This window comes from Corapipo altera, unplaced genomic scaffold (assembly GCF_003945725.1).
Source record: "Corapipo altera isolate COAL_440 unplaced genomic scaffold, ASM394572v1 62, whole genome shotgun sequence".
NCBI classification, from domain to species: Eukaryota; Metazoa; Chordata; class Aves; order Passeriformes; family Pipridae; genus Corapipo; species Corapipo altera.
In genome coordinates, this window is record NW_020884894.1 from 12,532,712 (window position 1) to 12,559,251 (window position 26,540).

Genomic DNA, 26,540 nt, shown 5'->3' on the forward strand with positions numbered 1-26,540 from the left:
GCAGCACACACAGTTCCAGGTGAGAGCAGCACACACAGCTCCAGGGTGGCTCCTGCGAGAACCACCAGAGGCTGCTCGAGAAACGCAGCCCCGCAGCCGCGGCCCGGAGGAGGGGGCTGCGGTCATGTGGAGACTGAAGAGAAGCATTAATAGAGCAGTTACCGAAAACACAGTGTGTTCTTCCTGGATGGGACATGGGGAGGTACAAGAATAGGAGTTAAAAAAAAAGGGGGGGGGGGGTTCTTTTTTGATTTCTAGGTAATTTTATTTGCTGATTAAAAGTGTTAACAGTTGAAGACAAGATCTTGCTGACTGATGCTATTTCTATTACATATTGGCCATTCTGCTCAATGAAACTGAGGGGTGGAAAAAAAGAAAAGTTGTGCACAGGAGCAATTTAGAACTCCACCTAAAATATGAAGGGATTTCATTCTTGTCCACCCTTCTGAATAACTGCTTGGGAGAAAAAAGTGTATGTGTATAAATACTTACATAATTTACATTTTAAAATATATATGTGTATATATAAATACATATGCATGTTGTTGAGGAAAGGGTTCATAACAAATCTGTCCTTTTTTTGTTTCCATAATACACTGGAGTTTCTTGTTTAGTTCAGATGAGAAAGAGAAACTTTCTGTTCACTGGAACTGCTGTCTCTTCAATAGCTTGACCAACAGAATACTTCCTTTTGAACTTTAGTAAGGTCATACAGGGAATCACTGCAGGTATTGTACTAAACCCTGAATCCCTTAACTTCAAAGCATCATCTAGGACCTGACAAATAAGAACAAACCCCATATAGATGTCACGGGTCCTGAAAATCAGAATACACTACATCACAGAAATTAATTGCATGTAGCAGAATCTAGAGACAGAGTCCAAGGGAGGAGAGATCAGAAAGTATCACAGGCAAGTGTTGGCTCTGGAATGACCTCCCAAAATGGAGCTCACCTGAGTCCTGACTCATTCATTAGTAAATTTGGAATGGTGGAGCTGAAGCATCAGTAGTCAGAAGATTACTAGTAGCTCAGTGCTGATTCATCTGCAGCGTTAAATGTTGCATTAGTTAAGCAACAACAATTGAGAAAGAAGCTGTTTCCCAGAGATTAAGAGGTGATGGGGAAGACTCGATGGCCCGAGGCTGCTTTTGTTCTTAAAAGGTGGGGAGGAGGAGGAAAAAAGCTGCATGGTATTTATTCATAAGCAAAGCTGGTTAACAAATAGGGACAGGATGTTTATAAAAGGACTATTCCTACCATAAGGAGTCCTTTCTTAACAACCTGAATAATTTCATAGCAAACTAAAATTATACTGTAAAAAAGGCAACTGTTCAAAGTGTATGTCTGTGCATACTGCTATAGGTGTATGTTCAGACCTACCTGAGGGCAGCACTCAAAATACATGTTCTTGTGCATCTGATATGTTGTAAAGATCTGTCCTTCATACCATCAGGTTTTTGTGATGTTCTGGGAAAGAAGTGCTGACATTCTTGTTCAAGATCAATTTCTTTCTCAGGCATTGATGGTATAAATAAATTAAGCGTAGTGCTGTACTATTCTTTTTCTTCAGCTCTTTCCTTCATCTGTACTCTAGCTACCACTCTCAAAAGATTTGAAAAATGTAAAATTCCAGAAGTAATTTGAAAGAGCCTTGGGCTGAAAGAGTTGCTGTGGGTATTTCAAAATCCTGTTAAGTAGCTATGAGTGCGTGACCCATTAACTAATGAAGAATTTGGCTGCTTACTGTTTATTCTTGTTTTATTGTTTTGTCTCCTTCTGTACATGCATCTGAAGTAAATTACTGTTAGGTCTTTAAATCAATATGGTCTATACTAAACTGATTAGGATGTAGGCAATAACACTTTAGTTAAGGAATTTCCTTGAGGAAGTCTGTCCTTACTTTACTCCCATACTAAATTATTTGTTTGAAAGGCCCTATAAGGGCATGACATTGTGTTCATTCCTCTTCATGGCAGTACTTGCTAAAGCAGTTTGTAGTTAAAATGGCATTTCTGGCCCCAACCAACTGTCAAAAAGAAAAAAGTTGTGAAAACTACAACTTTATTTAGCTAAAGGAAAGTTGGGGAGTCAAGGCTTCTGAAAATTCCCTAAAAATTTTACTTGCCAAAACAAGTTCTGAACTCCTGGTCACAAACACAAGCCCAGCTTTTTACAGTGTGTGAGTAATGAGAAAAGGGTTGCATCATGGCTTTGGCCAGTCTTAGTGTTTGCTGAAAGGAGACTCTGCTCTCACTCCTGACTGTAAACCCATCTATTTATGTAGGCTCTGGCAGGAGCAGACTCTGTAGAACTAAGTCAGCCTGGCTGCTGATTAAAATGTGTTTTACTGGTGGATTAACAAATTGCATTGGCTGAGCTGAAGTCTGACCACAACTGTGGCAGGTACAAAGAGGTGGGATACATGAAGCTGGGAAAAAGAAGTGTGGAGAAACAAGGAGGACCTCCCATTCCTGGCAGTAGGGAGCTGTCAAACCAGCTTAGCTGCACTATTTAACTTCAAAAATTATGTTTGGAAATTTTGCCTGAAAAGGCATGTGTCATATTTAAGATTTTTCTGAACAGAGTTTAAGTTCACAATTCAATTGAGATTTCCAGGTGGTCATGTGAGCCTGTTGTCTGATAACTGTCCAAACCATTGAAGTTTTAGACTTAGGTATCATCTCAGTATTAAGGTTTTAAAAATTTCTCTTGGTACTACAATGCAATTAAATCAAATACAGAGAGACTTTACTACCCTCAGCCAGTTTTGCAGTAGTCTCATCATGTCATGCCCACTAAGATGAAAAGTGGCAGAGCAGTGTATCAGCTTCCTATGAATGCCACAGTTTCATACACCCTAGTCCTGCATTCTCTTAGCAGTGCTGCTGAGGCTGTTGAAGATGCTGTCACACATGACCTGTTGGTCTATACCAGGTCTGGAAATGTTTTCCTTACCCTAAAGCTGAATAGATCTTTGAAATGCTTCTGCTAGGCCAACTCTTAGAACACAGTTATGTGTTAACTAGTTACAAGTCAGACAAAATATGAAAAATTGTTATATGTAGGCCACAGGAGAGCTAAGTTGTGAATTGTGTTTTCCTTCCGGATCACAGCTTGACTACCTTGATCTACATCATGGCAAATGTTCCAGCAGAGGATGCTGTTCCTACTCAGCTCTAAGGTTTAATGTAGTAATGATGAAAGCTAAACTGAGCAAATAAATGGACATTTACCATTTAAGTACAAGATGGAGTGTTTCTATTAACAGATGCTGCAACTGCTGAATGTTCTTATGGACTGTAAATTTTCCTTTTTTTAATGATAATTCAAGTAAAATACTCAGATTTTTTTCTTTTCTAACGAATTGAAATATTCTTTTTCTCCTTCTGCCTCATGGAGACAAACTGTACAGCGGTGCAATTGCAAGAGGAGTATGTTTGTCCTCTTGCCTTGGGTGTATCATGCAGTTACTGCCCAAGAACATTTTCAATGGTGAGCTAATTCTGGGTGGGCTGTAAAGAAAAATGCCTGTTTAAAAAGGGAAAGGGAAAGAATATCCATGGGCTCTTTGAGGCCTCTATCCATCACCTCTATATTATGGAAGTCTTGTATCAGATTCCCACATGTCATTATTATATGTATATAAACATACATATTTTATATTTAAAATTGGATGTGTTTATTATCCTGTGGTTTTCTTTGTAGTGCAAAAGAAGTGTGAGACTTATTACTGTTTGAACATGCCTACTGTACATTTTAGATACAGCTACTTGTTTTGATATTCTTCTCCAGGGTAAAAAATTCAAATTGGCCCAAAGAACACACAAATCTGGGGGAAAGGGAAAAGTCTAATCATTGAGTAACATTTGACTGTCATCTTCCCAAGACATTAGGGAGAATTATGAGAATTAAGCTGAAGAAAGCAAAGAGAAAGAGAAGGCAAAGGATATTGTGCAACTGTGAGCAAGATTTCTTTTGTAACAAACAAGACTAACTTCTCATGAAGTTAGTCGTTTAAGACTGACTTTGTAAATCTGACTGGTGTTTGATCAGCACAGTGGTCCAACCATAAAAGTAGTTGAGGTACAGCTTAATGTTACTTCTGCTATTTCCTGAACAACATACAAGTTAGGATTAATTTTTGGATGAGTACACAGGAGTAACTTCATTGTGGGCTGTTGCTTCAGTTGCTAGCACTTAGCATTTGATTGGAAGGTGGGGCAGGGGCTGCAGAGCCCTGCTGTGGTTGCTGTGTCATCTTCCACAGCACCTCATACAACAGGGTCACAGTTCCCTGGCCCAGCCAGGGCAGCGTCTAGAGCATCCTGCACTGATCCCAGAGCCAGTGTGGCACCTTCTGCAGGTTAAATGGCAGTTCTGGTCCATTCATATCATTCTACCCTTTAGCCATGGGCAAAAGACACAGTTTTGAAATGTTCAAAATGAAGGCAAATATTACAAATGTCTTTAAAACCTAAAATCACTGCACAGTTACAGTGGTGGAATGAAATGCACCTGAATAGTGCAAAGGAGTTGGATCCATGGAATATAACACTAGCACTGCATTCTTTATTTGGAATGGATCCAGAGTCCAGGAAGTACAATATAGCTAATTGATATAAAAATAATGGCAATAAAGGTTTTGCTTTAACTTTTAACAGGAATTCACCCATATTCTATTCAGGATTAGTAAATGAGTTTTTACAAGGCCCACTGAAGTCTTTTATTTGCTGACTTTTATTGAGTTTGGTTAGCAGGAAGAAGTAGTTGAATTTGAATACAAGAAGTTAACTCTGTCATGTCCCAGTGAAACCTCTTGAGAAACTGTGTGAATGCTAAGAAATACAAGAGCTTTTGCAGGAGTGTGGTTTACTCATATCTGGAATCTTTGCATGCCCTAAAAAAATACAGTCATGATCCAGCCTCGGTCTAAAGCTGCCATTGGAGTTGATTTGAAATACACAGGATTATTTTCTGTGTTCTTAATCAATCATAGCATATCCTCATCCCCTTCCAAAGGCCCTGTTGAGAAGATGTTTTTGAATTGTGGCTAAAATACAATTTCATGCTATTTTCAAGTGTGAGCAGATATCCTGAGTTTCTGAATCCTCACAGAGAATTCTGCCAGCCATGCCTTTTCTTGTATCAAGAATATCAGACTGAGACACATGGACTGCAACTGTGGCCATATGGTGGCATGTGTAGGAAGGAGGAAGGAGTAATGGGGAAAAATTCCTTCCACAGAGGAAGGAGTAATGAGAAAAAAAAGAGAAGTGACTCTACACCCCTCCTGTGCAGTACTTGTTCTTCATAACAAACATTTGAAAAAAAATTGCTTTCAGTCAAGCAGTTCAGAAGTAGTTCTTGCTGTTCTGACATGAACTTCATTTTATTAGGTTTTTAAGGTGTAGCCTTATGCAGAGTACGTGACAGCAGCATTATCCAGATGAAAAGCAGTTATTAAGAGCTACACAATGAGCAACAGTTGCATAGGTATAGTAACTTCAGAGTGAAGCTGCTTAAACATGAAGGCACTGCTGGGAGGGGTGGAGGAAAGGCATCCTAAAGAATCATTTCTGTGGAAGGAGCATGTCTCTCCTAGGCAGTCGTTCCCCAGAAAGGTTGTGTGTACTGCTGGTAGAAAAGGGAGCGAGTCACATTCAAGTCAAATGTGAAATGGAGTGTACCATGGCCTTACAGCAGATGTGAATTCACACTATTAAGGCAGTTTTTCTTTGAAGTGTCCTTTCCTTTTGCTGGGGGCAGGGGAAGACAGCAGTAAGTGTTGTGAATTATGTGTGAAATATGTATTTGATTTATGCTTGTAATACTAGTGTGGGAAACTTGTGATCTCTACAGACATTTGATCGTTCTGTGTTGCTACATACTCAGCTAATATTCTGCATTTTCAGATACTTGAGAGAAAGCATAGAAAAACAGAAACTAAAGGAAGATTAAGGAAGTCAGAGATGCTAAAAAGGAACAGATCAAGTATCTCCCTTTGGCCCAAACTTGAAAACTCTGAGGGAACAGAAAGGTGAGGAATGAAAAAGAATGTATAACAAAGGAGTTGTGTATATGTGCATGTAGATATATGGGATCTTATCTTCTGATGAGCTTATTATTCAAACATTAACTTTACCTTGTTTTAAATAAGATGTATTTTTATCTAGGGAATAGATTGGGAAAGTGAACCTTTAGATTTTGATTCTTTGAAATCTGATGTTGAATTCATTGAAGCAGTTCAAGCAGTACATGTCTTTATCCTCTAAAGGGCTAAATAAATTAAACTAATAGATCCTTGACCTCTGATTTTTCCTGTGTAAACAATGCTCTTGAAATTACTGTGTTTTGTCTCACTTAAGGACAGTGGATCCAATAAACTCCAATGTACCATCCCCATACTAATCTTTCTTGATACATTACAATATCTTGATACACACATTTTCTTGTTTCATATTAAAAATGAAGGTAGCAACCGTGACTTTATGAGTTTAGGAGCATTCCAATACATATCCTTTATTTCGGTATTCCTAAGGCCTTGCACAAACCATCATGCCCAATGCCAAGCCAAGTTCCCTGTTAAAATGTGATTCATGTTTTTTTGTCATCTAGCTTTTATTGTATTGTGGAAAGGCAAACAAAGACTGAAAAGCACATTTTATATTAAATACCAGTACTTGACAATGAATATTTGTTGGCCAAGAACCAGAAACTGTGGACCTGACTTGCAGAACTGTTGCCTTAATTATCCCTTTTCCTGAAAGGGACTTAACACTTTGTGTAAGTTGTCATACACTGTTTTTTTTCAGTTGAGACTGTGTAATCCTGCCTGCTTAATCCACATATACCTTAGGATTTTTTTTTAAGAAGGGATGTTTTCTCTTCTACAGGAGAGAAAAAACATGTCTATCTTATGGAGCTTATTGTCCACACAACAATGAAGAAGTTACTGTATGTCTGAGGGAGTGTATACAGTGGTTTTGTAAATCCCTCTGAGCCTAGTCTTGAGTAAGGCAACTAATCCCAGTAGAAGGGTATTGCCTCATGAGGATCTCTGCAGAGCTGTGGAATACATTCCTCCACCCCAGTTGCCCAGGCTGTTTGTGTACTGGGGCTTTGGTTACTGCTATAGATAAACTGTGCAAACTAATGAAACGGGGGTATTTTACACCCACTAGTTTTGTTTCATTATGTATTTGCTCACAACCTCCTTCTCTCCCCCCCAGTAATATACTGTCACTGCTATGGAGACTGCTGGTCCTTAGAAGCAATGGAGAGGCATCCTCAAAGGTATTTGTTGCCTCCTGTACTTCTTTTAGGCCTGTGCAACCAAGCTGTAATTCTTGACATGTATCCCTTCCCACTGCCTTTGAATCCACATCATTCTAATGTGTACTGCAGGATTCCTTCTCAGAAAAGCAAAAGTAACAGTAGAGTAACTGATTCCAAATTTTTAACTTTCTATAGTTACCTGTAAATATTTTCCTCTTTATAGAATTTCTGAAGGAAACTTATACAAAAATGCTATTAATTTTCTGTCTTTTCTTTTAATTGCTGTGATTACAAAACACTTTCATGCCCATGAGCTGGAGGATTCTGAATAAGTTCCAACAGAATACGATTACTCACTCCTACTCCACCTCACTGCTGTGCTAGTAACCATATCTTATTAATCAGCCTTACTGTCCACTCAAGCCTTAGAAGCTACTGTCATTTGTAGTATGTCACAGAACCTGTAGGAAATACTTAGTGGTAACCTGAAGTCTCATTTGCAGTATACAGTGACAATAAATCAAAAGATAGTTTTATATCTTGAATCTTTATATCTTTATATCTTTATATCTTGAAGGGTAAAAGGGGAAATCTGTGAAACTGGGAATGATGGTGCCTGGTACTAATGTTAGGTGTGCATTAGGCACTTTTAGGCAGCTGAAGTTTCAGCAATGAGTTCTGTGCTTTGTGTTTTCTTATAGTACTGAATGTGTGTGTGTTTAAAAATTGTTTCTTTAAGTATACTGTAGTAAAAAACCCAAGCAACAAACACAACTGCCTGAGATTTATGTAAATACTGATCACCATTGGGACTGAGAAATCTTTTGATATAGTAATTTAAATTACAGATGAAGCAGAAAAAGGAGGGTACAAGTGATCTAACAATTATACCATGATGCTGCCTCAGAGCACTGAGAGGGTTGTTTACATATTTTACAAATAATGAAACCTTATCCTCTCTGCTGGAGCTACCAGTCAGCCTACAGCAAACATATCAGCCCTGAGGGATTTGAGAGGAACCCACCAATTCATTTTCTGCAAGTCACAAAGCACCACCAGTGGAAGCGCTGGATCCAAAGGGATGGAAGGGTAGGAAAGGTATTATCAGCCTCCTAAGCAAGGAACACTTTTGAAAGATGCCTTTCTGGTAAACACTTCCCCAAGACCTTGTGTGAACTATTTAACAAGAGCACAAAGACAGGTGACGTGCACTGGCTTTGCCAGCCAGCCAAGATCTTAAGATGTAGATGTCTGGTTTTTTTAACCTCCAGTTATCTCTCTGGAGTATAGGAGGCTGCTTTTAAGGCTACACTGAGCAGGAAGTGCTATGTTCCTAAAGGTGTGGCTTAGCTCCCCAGCAATTCCCTGGTAGCAGGGGCGTGGTAAACTAGCCTTAAGTAAAACAAACAGGCTTTGTGGAAATCAAAAGCTGAGAATGCAAGCTGTTCACATCTCTTTGATTAAAGCAGCTAATCTTTGACTGAAGGTGGTGGGCTCCACCTTGTTCCCCTAAACCAAACAGGTTCACAAGGTTTGGATTTATAAGTCTCATGCTTTTGATACCAATGCAAAATAGAAACTGTTTTTTAAAGGTAATTTTTGTAGGATGTGTTGTGAGAAAAAGAGACATTTACACATTGACGTATTACAAATATAGTATTAAATAAGAAGAAAAGCCCTGTATCATTTCTTTAAAATCACATTACCCTGTACAGAATGGCTCATCTTACACTGAGAGATACAGAGCAGAACCCATAATCCTGAAAATCTCCACCCTTTATTATTGAGTCCTTTTGCCTTGTCTTTCCCAGGGGAAGTTATGTGTTCTTGCCAGAAGCCGACCAGGAAAAGTTCTACTCTTGCACAGGGCAAAGCAGATTGCTGGTACTTTGATCTAACTGGCAAGAATTTAATTTATAGACAATATTCCCTTCTCCAGCAATCTACATGGCAAAAGGCACTATAGATGTACTCTCTGACAGGGATTCCTGCATAGATAGGCAGTGATCTGGCGTTTTTAAGAGACAGAAAGATCTGATCTCACATCTTAGGGTTTATGTCTGTACAAAGTAGATGTAAAATGCTGCCCATCGTGACTCATCAGTGATTGCAGCCTGGTTGCCTTCAGTGACAGCTGCAGGAGTTGGGCAGTAGCTGCCCCAGGAGAGCCTGCTGTGCCCCAAAGCCATGGATCCACCAGACTATGAGGCAAAAGTGCCCCTCTTGTTGGCCCATGAGCCACTGTCTTGCTTTGCCAGGATAACTCTTTGTGGAACCAACCACTGAACCAAATGAGGGAATGAGTCCACCTTAAGGAATACTTCAAAATATCAAATATTGATTCAGAGTGGAACCCCACAAATAGTAGTGCTGAAGAATCAGAGGGTCCAATAAGCCAAAGGTGGGATGAGAATGAGTAGCTGAAGTTGGATGAACAAGGAATGCCTGAAATTTATATTTATGTCAAACAGAGTTCACTATGAAACCTATAGCTTTAGAACACAGTTTGTCATATGTGCAGCCTCAGCCAACTTCTAACTATTCCCATTTCCTCAGTGGGGATATGTTTGCTTATAGTGGATACTAGGATTTTATTTATCTGAAAAGTAATGAAGGAGTAGATTGGACTCCTCAGACTCCCTGCTCACACAAAGCAAAGCACTAGAGTATGGAAAGGAGGAGTTAAAGTTGTGTCCCAGACAACTACTTCACCCAGAGCTTTATCAGTACATTCACTTTAGTCATTGGTGGACACTCCCAGAATGTGCCAGGCCACTTTCTCTTGTGTCTGCCCCAGGGCTCTTTTCCTTTTCCTCACCACCATATCTTTGAACCTAGAAAAGGCAAAATCTTACTATGTTAACTATGTCACAGTGTGGTTGAAATAATTACTTGAGGAAAACAAGGAATGACTGAACACAAGGTGACATTTCCTGTCAAACAAGGGTGTGCCACATGAGCAGAGGGTTGTGGAAAGGGGGTGAGGTAGTACTGGCACTTATGAAACAGCTCTGTCACAGTATATTATCACAACTCCAACTTATTAGGAAGGGAATTGCACCTGCTTGCCATGTGCTTAGTTATTATCTCTGTTTATAAAGCGATTCTGCAGCTATTAAGTGATAAATGCACTGAGTGAATCATATGGCATCTTAAATTTAAAATTTCTACAGTATGCCAAAGGGAATAATCTGTCTTCTTTCTGTCTGAACAGTTACTGACTGTACAATATATTTCTCTGAGAATGTTTCTTCTCAAGAACCCATATGGCTCTCTTGTATCAGCCAGGTGTGTCTGTAAGGACACTGCTTCTGTTTTCCTTCCACTGTACACTCCACAGCATACAAGGTGAACATCAGGCAGAAGGGAGAAAGATCTTTGGTCAAGCATGCTCAGAGGTTAAAGTGAGGAGAGGATTTGTTGAATGGAACAAGGGAATATATTTGAGTGAGAATCTGATGATTCTACTGATGTGACTGTAACTGTAAAATACAGTTCAGTGTAAACTCGAGTCTTGCATGCAAGCAGTTACATGTAGAGGTGCTCTAGAAAAAAATGAGATATCTTTGCAAAAACTGTAGTTGTCTTGTCAAGCTACAAATGGCAGAGTAGAAAATAAACTCATCTAATCTTCCTAGAAATTAGCATAATAGTTCTTCTAGAGTCTGCTAGTAACAAGTTGGACAAGACTTTTGAAAGACCATGTACTTTCAAGAAAAAGACAGTGAAAAGAGAAATACAAAGAAAAGTTGTATCAGAGGCTTGCTTCTTTGAGGAGATTATTCCATCCTTTTAATGGGACCCAGAGTGTGTTTGAAATTCCCCTGTCAGATCCCAGGGATGTAACAGTTGGTGGTAGAAGTGAAGTGGAGCAAAATAAACATAATCAAGATGGAAGATCAGGAAATCATTGAATGATAGGTCCTGTCATGTCTATTTTGGATGCACATAATTGCATTCATCAATTTATTATACAATACTCTGATGAAATGTTTTTAAACATAAGTACTTCAACAGGTGTTTAGGTTTTGCTTAAATTTTGCATTTATATTTTACTTCTGTTTATCCTGTGGTGAGAAAAAGATGTGTATTAGCATATCTGTATGTACAATAAGTTTAATTAAATCCTAATGAAGAAACAGGTTAAATGTCAGAGCAGCTAAATCAAATGGGAATGAAATATTATAGGAACACACCCTCCTTTTTTATCAAGATTTTATGTGTCAGCTGAGAGCTTGTGGTACAATCTGAATAAATAGCCAGAGATTCATAATTTCTGCCAAGTTAATGTCCTGAGGCCAATTGTCAGTAAAGCTTGAGAAAATGTAGCATGCATAAATTCATCATTAATTGTGTAATTTATATAGTTGTTTTCCATGGAGTAATTTGGACTTCCAGTATGCAGTCCTTTGTATTTGCTTGCTGATCCATTCTTTCATCATTGCTGTATTGCAGCATTGAGTACCAACTCTCAGTAAGTGAGAGTGGTGTAGAGCCTGCAGATCCTTTGATGTAGATAATGGCATTTACATTTCTCATGTTGTCTGTTTTCCTGTTTCCATGCAAGGTGACTGGAGTTGGATGTCCAGTGTTCCAGGTGGCTGTAGCTGTCTCACTGTAAAACATCAGTGATTTTGTGTTTCAGTGAACTTCTGAGAACTCTCTAGCTGTGCAGTGGGAGTGCATTTCCCTGTGGGAATACAATGGGCTGAATATCATCGAGCCATTGAAGGAGGATATGAAGGAGTAGTGCAAAAATCCTTTTCAAAACAGTTAAAGGGCTACTGAGTTACCTGTCCTGCTACTCCTATGACTGGAAGTCTCTGAGTTGATCTGTTAAATATGAGGTATAAAATGGCCCACATTACTTGCTTCATGTAGACATCAGATCATTCTCATTTTTCATTATGATGAGTTAACCTCTTCATCTTTTAACAAGAGGATATAATTTTATCCTGTTGAACTTTTAACACGTGAAATAATTTTAAATCTTATTGCTTACAAAGTAAGAAGATGATTCTACTTAATTGTATGTAAATACTAGTGAATAACAGACAGCATTTTGGCTTTTAGCTATTGCAGTAGATTGTGTTACCAATTTATGTATTTACTCTTTTCACTGGGGTGATAGTGATGGTGGCAGGGATGGTGGTAGCAGAGCTTTTTTCCTTTATAGCTTATGCAACAAACAACTCACTAGGTTAGTCTTATCATTAAAAAGCAGATTTTTGCTGTTGGTTATGTTGCTGCACTGACAGTCTTGTAAAATGCTATGTCCTTTCAATGGACAAAGAAAGGGTCAGGAAGCACTTGCATATTCATCTCATTAGGTAACAGAAATTGTATCACATGGCTTGTCTAATTTACCACAGCTTAAAGATCCTGTCTCAACTAGTTGCAGTGAATTATTTAAAAATTTGACAGTCAGATCAGATTGGCAACCAGGAGAAAGTTTCTCCTCAGCAATGTAGTGCAGCACGGGAACGGGTCATCCGTGGGGGTTTTCAAGACACAGCAGAACAAAATCCTGGCTGGGTCAATCTAGTGCTGGCAGTAGTCCAACTGTGGGCACAATGTTGGACAGGAGGACTTGCAGAGGTCCTCATCAGGAATCATTTCAATTATTCTAATTCCAGAAAACTGTCTAGTAACTTATTTGAAGGACAGCATTATTTCCAATCAAAAAAATGGAAATTCATTGTGTCTTTGTTAGAAACTGTTAACTTTAACGTAAATCTATAGTAATATTTATAAGAGACACTACTATGCATGCATGTTTGATCTGTCCATAAATCTGGTAGAAAAGTAAATGCATAGATTTTGAAAAGCCTGATACCTGTAATCTAGAGAAATTTGGCTAAACAGCACACACCTATATCCAATGGGAGCTGAGCATGTATAAAACCTTTGTAGAATTAAAACACTAGATTGATTGTCATCCCATAAAGGAGAGAAGCTATGTAAAATAATAGGGGAAGTAATTCCATTTTTATTTGTCTAGTCACAAGTCTTATGTTTTAATTTACCTTTAAGTCAATAGAAGTTTAATTCCAACTGGTACAGGAATCTAAGTCAATGCTTCCAGTATGGCTTGATGGTGTTAGTATCTGCAAGGTAGTAATCCATCAGAACCACCTTTCTGAAGCTCTTTTGCATATTGCCAAGCTTCTGTGGATATCTTGATGGAAATTATTTCAAGGCTTCTACACTGCATTGTAAGAATGACAGACCTACCAGTCAGACCAAAAAAATCAGATCTCTCCAAATATCTAGAAAGGAATCAAAGAACATTGTTAAGCAGTTTCTCCCATGCCTTTTCCCACTCATTTGCTGTTGAAGAAAGGATGCCAGGAAATATTTTACATATGGGTTTATGTTTCAGGAGTTACAGTAAGCTCCTCCTTCAGAAAATATTGCTGCAGTTGCTTATAATGCAACCCAGGAGCCAAGGACTGAGTTGATATGAAGTCTAAATGTCTTCTCACATTTGCTTACAGATCACTCACAGATCTTTTACTTCCTGTGCCAGTTCACTGTGGAGCTGCTGAGGCACACAGAGAGTTTACTACTACCCCTATTGTGCAGATAAACACCAGGGCTCCATATTTAATTTAGTATCTCTGTTTCTCAGAATCACAAAAAAAATTCGTCTAGAAGAGAGCTCTGGATGTCTTTGGGTCCAAACTCTCTGGCCTGCCAGCACAGCCAATTTTGAAGTCAGATCCATCTTCAAAGTTAATTCACTTTTCTCAGGGCATGTCAAACCATTTACAGGGTTAAACATCATCATATTTTTTTCCTTTTAACTGATGAGTAAAATATTCATGAGGACAAGTAACTTCTCAATATCATACAAGTTTGGAACAGAAGATTGACTTTTAGCTTCCCTGAAAGGTAACTGAAGTATTTCTGTAGATCTGAATGCATGTAGGATATTACTCCAGATCCCATGTCTCCAAGTTTCATATTTGGCTTTAACAAAAGGACTTCAGTGATTAGGACATTCAGTCCACAGGAACTTTTAATAATAATGTAATATAGGTAAAAGAGGTGGTGGTCTTTTTCCTCCCCTTCCCTCCTTTCCCCTCCTCTCCTCATGTCATGAAACAGTGTAGTGTGTATATTAAGAATGAAAAGCAACTAGATTTATCCAAGATTTATCCATTGCACTCACAATGCATTTAATGAGTTTGCTCAGTGTTCTCATGTGATCTGTGATCTATTTTCTAGTCTTAGTTGCTTGATTAATAAGAAACAAACAAAATATCTACAGTACTGAGCTTGCATAACAATGAATGTCCATCTTTAAAACTTTTATTCTCCACCCAGTTACATTATGAGACGTTATCCTTGTATGGAGCCTACAAACAAGTAGCTGTACAAATATGCCTGCCAGGATTAAAGCTAAAGGTGAGCAATAACTCTTTATTTCAGCAAGATCTTGGTTACAAATTAACTTTGCTATGCTCACTGTACAAGGGCTTATCCCACATGTTTTTCAGGAAGTGGATCCTGTTGCTGTTCTGTGGAGACAGGCGATGTCATTCCTTCAGATTTTTTAATATCATTGCAGAGACGTATAACTCAGGGCAGGGAGATGGAAGGTTGTGGATAGAAGGTGAATGAGAAACCCTAATTTGATATTTTAAAATGTTTGATATCCCAGGAAGGCCAGCATTTATTTAAATTTTTCTTTTAAACATTTTGGAATATGTTTGAAGTTCATTTAGCTAGAATAGTTTAGATAAATTAATAACAGCAGAATTATGTGAATCAAGATAGTAGAAACCAGATGGGTTTTTTTGGAAGAGGGGCTACATTTTATGAGATGATCTCATATAATTGTGAAAAGTATGGAAGCTTTTGAGCTCACTAGCCTTGATACCATGCATAGATTTCAAATAAGATTTCAAGGGTCTTTGACACTGATCTGAGGAGGACTTCTTTAATCTGACATGTTGTTCTAAGTGAATTACAGTACTTTTTCTTTCACATAGATCCTAAAAGACAAGTACGTACATACTGGCATTCTCTGTGCCAGTTCACTGGAGCCTGGGATCATAGATGTCAACCTAGCCAAGAATTTATCATGGGCATGATCTTCTATAGAAATCTGCTCATTATAATCCCATTATGTGTGAAATACACATTAGGGCTACAAAATGACACCCTCATGAAGCAGCTAAATTGCAACAGATGGGGGCATTTTTTTCTGTGAACAAAGCTGCAGGTAAAATCTGTGTTTACAGGTCTGTGTACAAACACTGCCTCCCCTCCAAACCCCCGAGATAAGTGTGTCTGGGAACAGGGGAACAGCTCGGGGTAAGAGGAACAGTGCTCACACTTGCAGTCAAGGTATTTTTATGGTTCTTATTACAGACTTTGGGGATAAGAAGCATCCCATACTCAATGATCAGGCTGCTATGCTGTTTCATTTCCACTATATCCAAAGGACATAAGTAACCAAAAAAAATATAAGTGGGTTTTTATTCTACTGACAACTTCTAGAAATGTATTGACAGAGGAAAATATAGCTGTTGCATAAATTCAGCAATACCAGAAAATATAATGCTGAAAACATTTTGAGTATATAAATACATAATACAAATTAAAGTTTTCATCTCAGAGTGTTTGGGAATTTGCCCTTTCTGTACCAATGAAATATCTTCAGAATTGCTTCTCAGGCAGCTGCACATGTGAGGTGCAGAGACAACAGCTGAGAGGTGTTTAACAGCTGTCCTGTAATGTTCAGTGAGATACACCTGTGCACTGCAGAGTTTCCTGCATGGCCTCTGTCAGGTAAATGCTTCTAATACATAACTTCTAAGGTACTTCACATGAGACAGCATCCTTGAAATGTAGTTTATTTTCATTGAAATAAATGGAATTAGTCTTACTGATGGTGTTAGCATGTGAATCAGTGTTTGCTGAAGGAGGTCCACAATAACTGTTATAATTAACCAATTATAAAATTAGCATGTTAAAAGAAGATGAGAAAATGTGATTTGCTAATTAAAGCTATCAGCTATTCAGTTAAATGCCCAACTCTGCATTTTCCCATGATAGACATCAGTAGCTAAATAGCAGCATGATTTTTCATTCAGTGAAAACTGTATTTCAACCAACACTAATATTGGAGTACAAACTGAAGATTTAATTAAGCAAAAGAAATATTATTACTAGTCTAACTAGCAGCATCTGGCCTTTAAAAATCATTAGTAGCTCCTCAGTGGTGGCAGTAGGAAAAATAATAACTGTTGAAACAGTTCAGAGGCATTTTAACTTTCTTTTCTGCTTTAAAATAAATTTGAGTTTGACAATACCTCTGCAAATTGTCTCAGTCTGCAATGTTACAAATATTACTGCTGCTGCCGAGAAGAAATGCTTAGCAGTGTTTTTGTAGCAGCTAAACTGGGTGGTGATTTCCCACTGTGGATTCTCACCTGTGAAACAGGAGAGAGGTATAGAGAGAAGCTGCCCAGCTTGGTCTGCAGTTAATACCCAGGAGCTTGTTCCTTACTGAGCAGTTGTAGGGTAGAAAATGCAGGACTTTATATTGCTGTTTTGCAAAACTTCCTACATACACTCTCTCTCAAAACAAACAAAAAAATATTTTCCTAGGACCCACCTTTACAAACTAGAGAATAGGGCCTAAAATACAAAGTACTTTCTGTCTGTAATATCCCTTAAAACCCTTGTAGAATACTACACCTTTATTACACATTAACGTTGGCGTGGGCTGCTGGATACACACGTAGCAACGTGCACAAAAGGAAATTAATTAGGAGCAGGTAGAGACTTCTGTTTCGTGGATTTCAATGCTAAGTCATAAACTGTGTTTTAGCAACTCTACGCGTGTACTCCCCAGATTTGCCGAGCAAACGGGCCGGGCGGGAGTGCTCAGAGCCCCGTGTCCCCCGCACGAGGGGCCGGAGCCCGCAAAACTGAAACCAGGTAGAGGCACTTCCTGCGGGCAGAATTAAAGAGAGAGAAAGGGAGTTCTCCTCTGATCTCCTCAAAAACCAATCAGGCCAGATTAGCCAGGCGTTGATTCTCCCTCCGTCCCTCCTACACCTTTTTCAGAGGCCCAATGGCCTTGTCCCTTTGGGAGATTGACTAGAGTCACATGAGCTGCACCAAGGGCAGGTAACTCAGGAGAGGGGAAGGGGAAGAAAAAAAAAAAAGGAGAGGAAAAAAAAACCACCAAGGCTAGGCTGAGCTTCTGCCATGATGTCAGAGGGAAAGAAACCCACAGCTTGCTAATTCCACCTCCCAATCAGCCCCGGGAAGGAGAGCACCGGGAACAGGTAGAGATGTGAGCTTGCTTTCTCCATGTTTTTCTCCTCGAACACCCTACCTCCTTAAATAGCTCTTTCTTTCCTCTTGATATTGTGACTCTTCGTTTGCTCCTTTCCCCTTTGATTACTTGGAGGTTGGGGGTGAGCCTTGTGGGTTTTTTTTTTGTTTTGTTTGTCAGCGTGTCTTTCTTTTTCTTTTTTTTTTCTCTCTCTTTTTTTTTTTGACCTCTGCTTTTGATTGTAGTTGTTTCCCCCTGTGGTCATGACGGCTTCGCACAGTGACTCTTTGGTGGTGTTGTTTGGGGCAACAGCTGGTGCATATGGGGCTAAACTGGGTTCGGATGAGAGGGAACTAATTCTCTTGGTGTGGCAAGTTGTGGACCTACACAGCAAGAAGGTATGGCTTCGATCCGGGCCGAGGGCGCGTTCCCCGGGCGCGGGGCGAGGGGCTGCCCCGGCCCTTCGCCGCCTGCCCGGAGCCGTTTGTTCATTTCACAAACGCACCGAGGGAGGGGAGGGCGGGGGCCGTGCCGGGGGTCAGTCCCTGCCCGGGGGTCAATCTCTGCCCGGGGCCCCCACTCCGGAAGGTCCTTTTTGTTCCGTCTGAAGGGAAGAAGTAACTTCTAAAGAAAGTTTGGTCGCTTCCCACCCCTCACTGCCCCGTCCGCCTTAAAACGTGTGTAGCTTCGAGGATGTCTACGGACTTCCGAAGCTTTAAAACAAAAAGCTGCCCCGGGTGGCTCCAAGCACGCACGCTTCCCTGGGAGCGGGCTCACGGTAACCACTGGACCCTTTGCGGCCTGCTGCGGGAGCCTTTTCTTTCTTTCTTTCTTTCTTTCTTTTTAACCAATATTTGGATAGCTTTTAAGAGACTATTGAGTTATTTTCTTAGGCCGATCTAAAAGTAATCCCCAGTTTCCTTCCCCCCCCCCCCCCAAAAGCCCTATCATAGACAAGAGCCCCCTAGAGATGAAGGGCTTTGATCAAACAAACACGGCTATCAATTTCCTTAATAGATTAACGAAACTGCCTTAACATTAGGTGATCTTCCCTTTGCAATTAACAACTCCCGCAAAAATGGGTGCTAACTGCAAAGGCACCCCACGGAAACGGGCGCGGCCCCCCCAGAGCAGAGCGTGTGGCTCTGGCGGGTGGGAAGGAGAGCGAGGCCGAAGGGTCCGATTTGTGAAGTAGGCAAACGCTGTTCTGGCTGTTGTCGGGCGGCCCCCGCACCTCTGACCGCTCTGCAGGCCCAGCGCGGCCTTTTAAAGAGCTCATGCCACTGGGCCTCACTTTTGTCCGTAATTTCTTAAATGTTTTTAGGTAGGGACACTACACAAGTCCCTGGTGAAAGCAGACAACTTGGACTTAAGTGACCAGTGTCGCGAAGTCAGTGCGTTAACGCCAGAGGGACTGAGCAAAGCCGAACCGCTGGACCGGGTTCTTCAACAGGTGAGGTGCTGCCCTCGGGAGCAGGGGCTCTTCAGGGGAAACTTGCCAACCAGATTTAACGGATTTGAAAATAGAGATAGGCTTTAATTTTGCCTTTCACTTTGAACTCACTAGGAAGTTTCCATGCTTGTTTTAAAGCTAACCCAAAAGGGACCTGAACCATTTGAAATGAGAACCCCATAATTCTGAAAGAGTTTTGTGCAATACCAGAGTATTTGAGTTGATGATTGCTGTAAGTCCTTGGAAGATCTGACTTCTGGTTATTTTGATGGGTCTACTTTTACCCTAAATTTCTCTTAAGCCTTAAAGAGTAGGCTGATAAGGATACTACTTAATATAGCAATGCTAATCAAAGTTTCAAAATTCACGTGGTATGTTTTAATCTACAGGTTCACTGCTATAATGGGTATTAAAAAACTTGACTTTTTCCTCATTTATTATTCTTAAAAGCTAGTTGAAATCTTCAAAACTATATTTTCATATAACATCAGCTGTACTTGTTGTGTATCACTCTTTTCCAGATGAGGTTAATTAGTGGATTATAAAGTGAATAAAGTTTTTTTTCCCTATGATTTCTGTAATTTTGCTCTTTGGCTCCTTTAATGTCCCACTAAGACAGTAAATCTGTAAGTTTGTATGATACGTCTCAAGAAGATCGAAGTTACTTATAATAATTTAATGCCAGTAGTGTATATATATGCAGTTCCTGAAAGTTTGCTTGCTTTGACTGTCTTTTTTATACACAAAATGTGCTTGAATGGAAAAATACAATAGTGCATTTTTCTGTAACACATAAACCTGGCTTTCCACACCTTGTCTGAATCATCGTAGGTGTGTTTCAGCAAGAAACTTGCTTAGGCAGTAGAACAGGTTCATGTTGCTGTAACTTCTGGTGACACAGGTAACTTGGCAGACTTGGTCCTAAACCCTCTTTGATACTGGAATGGTTAACACTACACTTTGTAGTGAGTGTCTTTGAACATGTAACTTTTATGTGTCTTAGAATCTGTCAGCATTAGCTGCAGGTGGCATTTGTTCTGCTTGCACTGGTTTTGCTGAAGCCCAAGACCAAGGGGTGATTTTTTTTTTTTTTTTAAGCTCTATAATAACCCTTGAGAAAATGTGCAGCTGCAGGTTTGATCTTGTCCCAGATCTTGCACTAAAGACATCTGGAACAGCTTAGCTTAGTACACTCTATTTACCTTTATAACAGACACACTTTAATTATAGTCGATACTTTATGAAAGATTGTATCTTATTGCCGTAAATTGCACTGTAGGTGGGTCTGCTTTAGCAAATAAAAGGAAATACTACCTTTGTGTGTAGGTGGGTAGAGACTCTTGAAAAACAACAATTTTTTTTCCTTTTTGTTTGCATATCTATGCAACTAAATAATGATTTTGCTGGTAATTGTTGGGTGCCAGTTGTGATGTGGCTAGTTCCATCATAGGTCTTCTGGAACACACCTTACTTAAACTGTTCTCGCTTCCCCTCCATGTGTCCTGACTCCTGGGAGTTAGGAGAGAATTAATTCAACCTCCTGCTTGCAATGGTGGCAAAAAGAAAACCTCTATATTCTTTAATAGTAGATCCTTTTCTACATTTTTGAAGATGAGTCCATTAAATATTTCTATTGCATTATGTATTTTAAGGATGAGTCAGGTATTTGTCAACATATACGGATTTTTTTTTTTCTTTCTCAGTTAAGCATTTTGATTAACAGAAGTGCAGGTGGGTGGCGAAGTGGTTGTTTGAAAAGGAGGAGGAAAAGGAAGTAGACTGGTACCTTCATTTGAGATAATGTTGTAGAGTATATGAAATTAGCTTTTCACACCCTGCTTGGATTGTAGTAGAAAATTGATGATGCAGCTGGAAATCGCTCACTTTAGCACATATCTCAGTCATGTAAATGAAAGTTTCAATGCCTACTTCTGGCTTTTGCCTTGGGTTCCCAGTCTACATCTAGAGGGAAGTGAGAATCACTAAGCACAAACCTGTTGCAACTTTTATCTGTGCTTCAGAGGTCTCTTTTATCTGTGCTTCAGAGGTCTCTTTCAGCCTTGAGTGTTCTGTGGTTCTGATTCGGTGATCGGGAGCTGATGAACAGTAGATCAGCTGCTGTGGGTCTGGAGTTTTTCCACTGACCACAGAAAGCTGCCTTCTTTTGCTATTTAGTTCACTTTCCAGCAGTGATGGAGTCTGCCAAAGGCCTGTAACCTGTGGTTAGGTCTTTACTCTGCTTTTAAGAAAGCACTTCCACAAATGATGTATGTTTTCAATTGTACTTCATTTTCTTCAAGTGTTACATCTCACACAGCTTGTTACTTGAGTTTGTCATAAGAAATATTCTAAAATAGGGTTCCTCATCAGTATGTTTTTGCTGTGTAATTTTACAAAGTGAGGTTCTGAAACACAGTGCCCCCAAACAACCATGATGTTTGCTGCAATGTATGTTCTATGTGTTTTGCTGCAAGTTTTTAAATACTGTACTTGTCCAGGGTAACAAGCATTTCATTCCATAGATACTACTGCATTTCTGGGATCCATCTATATTTTCTGATAGGTGATGTGCAATGTTGTGATATCTATGCTTTGGGTGGGGAGGTGAGTACATACAAATATTGGGGAAATAATTACCTGAAATCATAAAATGTGTGCCCTTTAGAAGCAGCCTACTTGAAGTATTCAGTTCAAAATGGCATTAATAACTTATCTCTGATGTTGGACCAGCAATGGTGAACTTAGTGCTGCTGACTGAGATGTATTGCAGTTGCAGAATACTACTGAGTAGAAAAATGTGAGGATTTTTATTTAACAAATTGGCAGATCTCTTGTTTAAGTGTGCATTTGGAACTGTCTTGAGCCTGTGACATAAGCCTCTAAACATGCATTAGCTACACCACTCACCAAGGGGAAGAGTTTTCTTCCTGCATTACTGTTACAGTCTTGCTAGGTTTCATTGTTCAGATCCTCAAATCACAGGGCTGGCTTATTTAGCACACTACTTATGTTTTTTCTAATTAGCTGCTGTAGCTTTATAGTTTCTCAATTTCCAAGCTTTTAAGGGGGAACAATTATTTTCCGTTGCTCTCTGAAACCTTGCAGAAATGAAGGCTTGCTTTTAAAGAGCAAAACCAAAATGAACTTTGCCTTTCTCTCAGCCACATTACTCTGTCATTAAAAAGCTGACATCCTCATGTGCTTCTCTGATTTTAGCCATGGGGGTTCTAAGTTAAAGATTGCATACGAAGTTGAAAGTGTTGTGCATTTCTTAATTTTTCACATACAGAAAGCCTGGCTGAATCAGTGTGACTTGCCTTAAGACATGTTACTTTCCTTCTGCAAGGCAATATTTGCATGTCTTCCTGACAAAGGATGAGTCTAGGAAAAGCTAATAATTTTGGAGAGCTGTCTGAAGTATTTAGCTGTAATTACCACCTTACTTTGAACTATACACATAAAAAGGGAGAGGTTCTCAAGTGAGAGCTGGGTTTGCTTTTGGACCTGTTGAAAGCATCCGGATTTCATCTATGGATTGACATTTAAGTATTAAAGTTTGCTTAAAACACAGTCCTAATCTTGCTGATCTTTCATCACACTGTACATTGAATCCAATATATGAATGATTATTTCGATTGATATTCTTAAATAGAGAAAGACAAAGCTGGGCCTTTTCTTCCCCCCACTCCCCTAAACAATGCACAAATTTAAAATAGAGTGGTTGCCATTTCAGCAGGTGATAGCAAATTACCAGTTCTCTAAAGTGTGTTTGGATGCCTATTGATCATCCAGCTGAGCTGCAGGTGCAGTTTATTTTCAACACATTCAGCAAGAAACAAGCTGGTTAAATGAGCATTTGGAAACAAATGGGATGGGGGGAGAGGCGGAAGAACCAGTGAATTCCTCTAACCTGATAAACCGGTTACAACTTTTTTTTTAAGAGAAACTTGTTCTGCAGCCTCTTCTTCACAAAATGCTAGCAGAAAGCTTCCTTGGCTCCCCTGCCAGCTGTCACACCTTCATTTTGCAAAAATGATTTTTGGACTATATTTTTAAAACACTTTTCAGTCTTCAAACTGCAGAAAAAAGGAAAATGCAAGGTGATTTTTTTTTTTTTTTTTTTTTTTTTTTTTTGTGTCTCAGGGTTGGTTCTGCAACTTCACGTTATTTGGTGACTGCATCATCTCAGTAAAACCCTTAACAGAGTCTGTATTTTGGAATATTTGCTGGGTCTGAGTTCTGATGTTCTGGAGCAGGTGCTTGGCAAACCTTTGGCAAGTGTTACCAAACAGGCTGTTCTTTTTATAACTAATACTTGGGGTGTAGTTTCACAAGATTTGGCTTCAGCAGTGAAGCTGCTTCTTTCCTGCCCCTACACCATACTTTGTGATCTTTTTGTTGTGTCAGTGAAACTCTTCTGAAGCTGTGCTATAAACAGGATCACTGAGATGAGCAGGTGGAGTGGGAGCTTCTAAACTGCTTTGCTGCCCAAGCTCAAGTCCCATGAGACTCCACCCTTGGTTGTGTTTGCATGACCCAACATGTCTGAGGGTGATACCAGCCTAGGTGTCTCTGCCCCCACACTGGGTTCTCACGCTGCAGTTGGATGGAAACTGGAGTGGCACCTTTCCCTTAGGTGGGTGCTGCTGCATGGACTCACCTCTCTTGCATTATGACAATACAAAAGTTTTTGGGGCTGCAAATTGCACTGGAGCAGGGCTCTGTTCTGAGTTAAACCAGGTCTGGTTTGCAGCAGTTCTGTTTGATACACAGTGTGGCAGATTAGGTAGTTTTTCTGAGGGCAGCCATAGCACTAAGGTGTGGGTGAAAGGAGAAGAACATTTTAAGATATGCAGGCCACCAAGCCATTTGTGTGGTGAAACTGGCCTTGGTGTGGTATCAGCAGTGAGTGATGAGGATTTCCTGATAGTCACAAGGTGGCCTTCAGGTTGTCAGGGCAGGTACGTGATAAACTCCTGCTCCTATAGGAGAGCTGAGTGTTCTGTGTGCATGTAGCCTTATGTGGAGTTCTTATTATGTATTGACATCTAATAGCCTCCTATTTGTGTAGATAACTTATGTTTGATACCTAATATTGGACTATCATCAGTATCTTCTGTCAGGAATTAAGGATGTGCTAACGCTTCCTGTAGCTGTAGACTGTTACAGCATAGAGTCTTTTTTTTAGCACTGAAAATGGATGGCTAACTCTCATTTCAGAAACTTAGTTATAATTCTGTTGTTGATGGTATAGGTAAACTATGTTTTCATTTACAAATCCTCAGTGCTACCCAGCTTCTATGACATTATTATTGAAACACTCAAATCTACTCCCTCAGAAACAGAGAAGAGTTAATAGCAGAAACAGTTCCTCTGTTATGTATGTTATACATATGTATAAATGAATATACATATGTAGATCATGTGAATGCATTTGTTTTTTGTTCTGTTAGATTTTGCAGGAAAGCAGCAACCTTACCTTTTCTGAAGGCTGCAGGACTTTTATCTGAATTCCTCAAATATTCCCTGTAGGGAATAGGAAGGTTCCCTTGCTTTGTTCCTATATTTAGGTTCATTTCACTTCTGAATGAACAGAGAATTAGATAAATTAATTTGTCTAAAACTGCGTATTCTTTTCTTTGCAGGCATAAAAATGTCCTAGTCTTGGCTAGCTGGCTATCTTCTCTTAAAATCTGAAGTGCCAACATTCATTCAAAGTAAATAATTTGGCCCAGTGGTTTGAGGATGAGTATGAGTAGAATTTATGATAGTGGATGTTGCTACTTTTTCTCATAGTTGAACATTAACATTAAATTACCAAGTCTGAGTGGATTAGCATGTACAGACACATGAACTTTACTGTGACCTGTCCAAAATAGCTTGAACTGCCTGTCTTCACACAGAGTCATGTTGTGCAGTGTTTGAGAACTGTGTCACTGGCACATCTGGATGTTCTCACAGCTGTAATTCTGACTACTTGCATTCATCTTAAAATTGTACTTGTAGCTTTTTAAGTCTTTTTCTTTAAGACAGCAAAACAGAAAGAAGCATTTTAATGCAGATTGCTGGATTGCATGATCCTCTAAAGACTTTGAACTTCTTTCCTCTAACTTGCTGTAAGTAGCTACTGAAAAAATCACTGGAAATGTGTTAACGAATTATTGTTGGGGTTTTCAGAAGTGGCTGAGGAATAAATGAATCATAGAGGATTTCAGTGTGTAGATGTGGCACTTAGACACATGGTTTGGTGGTCGATTTGGCAGTGTTAGGTTAATGGTTGAACTCAGTGATCTTGAATATCTTTTCCAACTCAAATGGTTCTCTCATTTGTATTCTACTATTTTGACAGTAACCATACATGCAGTTCTACATGTTCTTACTGCAAACTGCTTAGAAAACCTTGTGTGGCCGCTCTGGATTGTTTGCAGACCTGTGCTGTTCCCCTCTTCCTTTCATTTGGAAAGGGTTGCAGAGTTCTTCAATCCCTATGTTGGTTTACTTGATTTTTTTTTCTTATTCCCCCTTTTTAAAAACCAGAACCCTTAAGTTATGCACAGAAGTTCTTGGGTGCCTGAGCACTGCCAAATGAGGGCAACATCTCTGTCAGCATGTTAACATGTTGCAGCACTTCTGTGCAGAACAGCTGCATTTGAGGCTGATGCCCAGATGCCAGAATGGATCTTGCCAGCAAAGCAGTGTTGTGGCCAAAACGGAAAATGCTGATTGAAGATTAATTTTTCTTTAACATAATGTCAGGCCTGTTTTATTTTATAGTTTCTATGGTTGAAATTGAAACTTTTTTATATCTCTTAATTAGAAACATAAACAGTAATTTTCCCTCCTCCTCACATTCTTGTCTTTGCCATTTCCTACCTGCTCTGGAAAAGCTTTTTGCTTATAATGGTTGCTGCTTTGCATAAAACCTTCAGAGACATCATGTTGTGTTCCTTCATGGTCAGCTTCTGTTAGTTATGACTTTATTTCAATAAAAGGAGGCAAATATTGATACTCTAAAAGACAACCTCACGTGTGTCCTAAGAGAACACTTAATCAGAAGTCATGTTTGCTCTACAAACCATTTTTCAGTGCTTTGCTCTGATAAATTCGTGTTGATATTCTTTAAACAGTTCACAACTTACTACTCCAGTATACTTCTATACAGTAGCCTCTGATTTTGCTTTATTTGTAAACATCTGCTTTACTAATTTGTCCCTCATTCATTAAATCCACATGCTGTGAAGGTACATATGAGTTATAAAATATTATTCAAAAGGTATTGGAAATTGAAATTCAAATGCTCCCCCCTTGTGATGAGTGACAAAACAAGAACCAAAATCGATGCTGCCACTTCTCCCAAACTTCCATTGCAAAATATTTTAGTTTCTCTTTCCACCTGCTACCTGTCTCTGTAGAGCTGCACTGGGCAGAGAGGTGCACAAGGTGTTGAGAAATGGATATTGTGTTAGCACAAAAATATTGGATAGAAGCTTAATTTTAAGATTAAGAAGCAGTT

The 26,540-nt window shown here is 39.4% G+C and overlaps 2 protein-coding genes across 15 annotated transcripts in view; both read left to right on the plus strand.

Moving 5' to 3' along the window:
* LOC113948874 (leukotriene B4 receptor 1-like) overlaps positions 1 to 17,203 on the plus strand; it is a 51,472-nt gene extending 34,269 nt beyond the window's left edge. For 5 of the 10 annotated variants that reach the window (XR_003528260.1, XR_003528261.1, XR_003528262.1 and 2 more), the window contains 4 exons: positions 5,915 to 6,039; positions 7,232 to 7,295; positions 14,607 to 14,687; positions 14,780 to 17,203. The gene's annotated coding sequence lies outside the window, so the exon portion shown is untranslated. Of the gene's footprint in view, positions 1 to 361; positions 437 to 614; positions 690 to 3,794; positions 3,962 to 5,914; positions 6,040 to 7,231; positions 7,296 to 14,606; positions 14,688 to 14,779 lie in introns of those variants that run through there. The other 5 variants (XM_027646868.1, XM_027646866.1, XM_027646867.1 and 2 more) reach the window with 5 other exon arrangements.
* An 11-nt stretch (positions 17,204 to 17,214) lies between these two features.
* The window catches only part of ESRP2 (epithelial splicing regulatory protein 2), a 42,554-nt gene continuing 33,228 nt past the window's right edge, over positions 17,215 to 26,540 (plus strand). For 4 of the 5 annotated variants that reach the window (XM_027646858.1, XM_027646862.1, XM_027646860.1 and 1 more), the window contains exons 1-3: positions 17,215 to 17,584; positions 17,820 to 17,972; positions 18,899 to 19,027. In XM_027646858.1, the coding sequence (XP_027502659.1) occupies positions 17,838 to 17,972; positions 18,899 to 19,027 (264 nt within the window). In that variant the 5' untranslated portion in view covers positions 17,215 to 17,584; positions 17,820 to 17,837. The remainder of the gene's footprint in view (positions 17,585 to 17,819; positions 17,973 to 18,898; positions 19,028 to 26,540) is intronic. The other variant, XM_027646861.1, reaches the window with a different exon arrangement.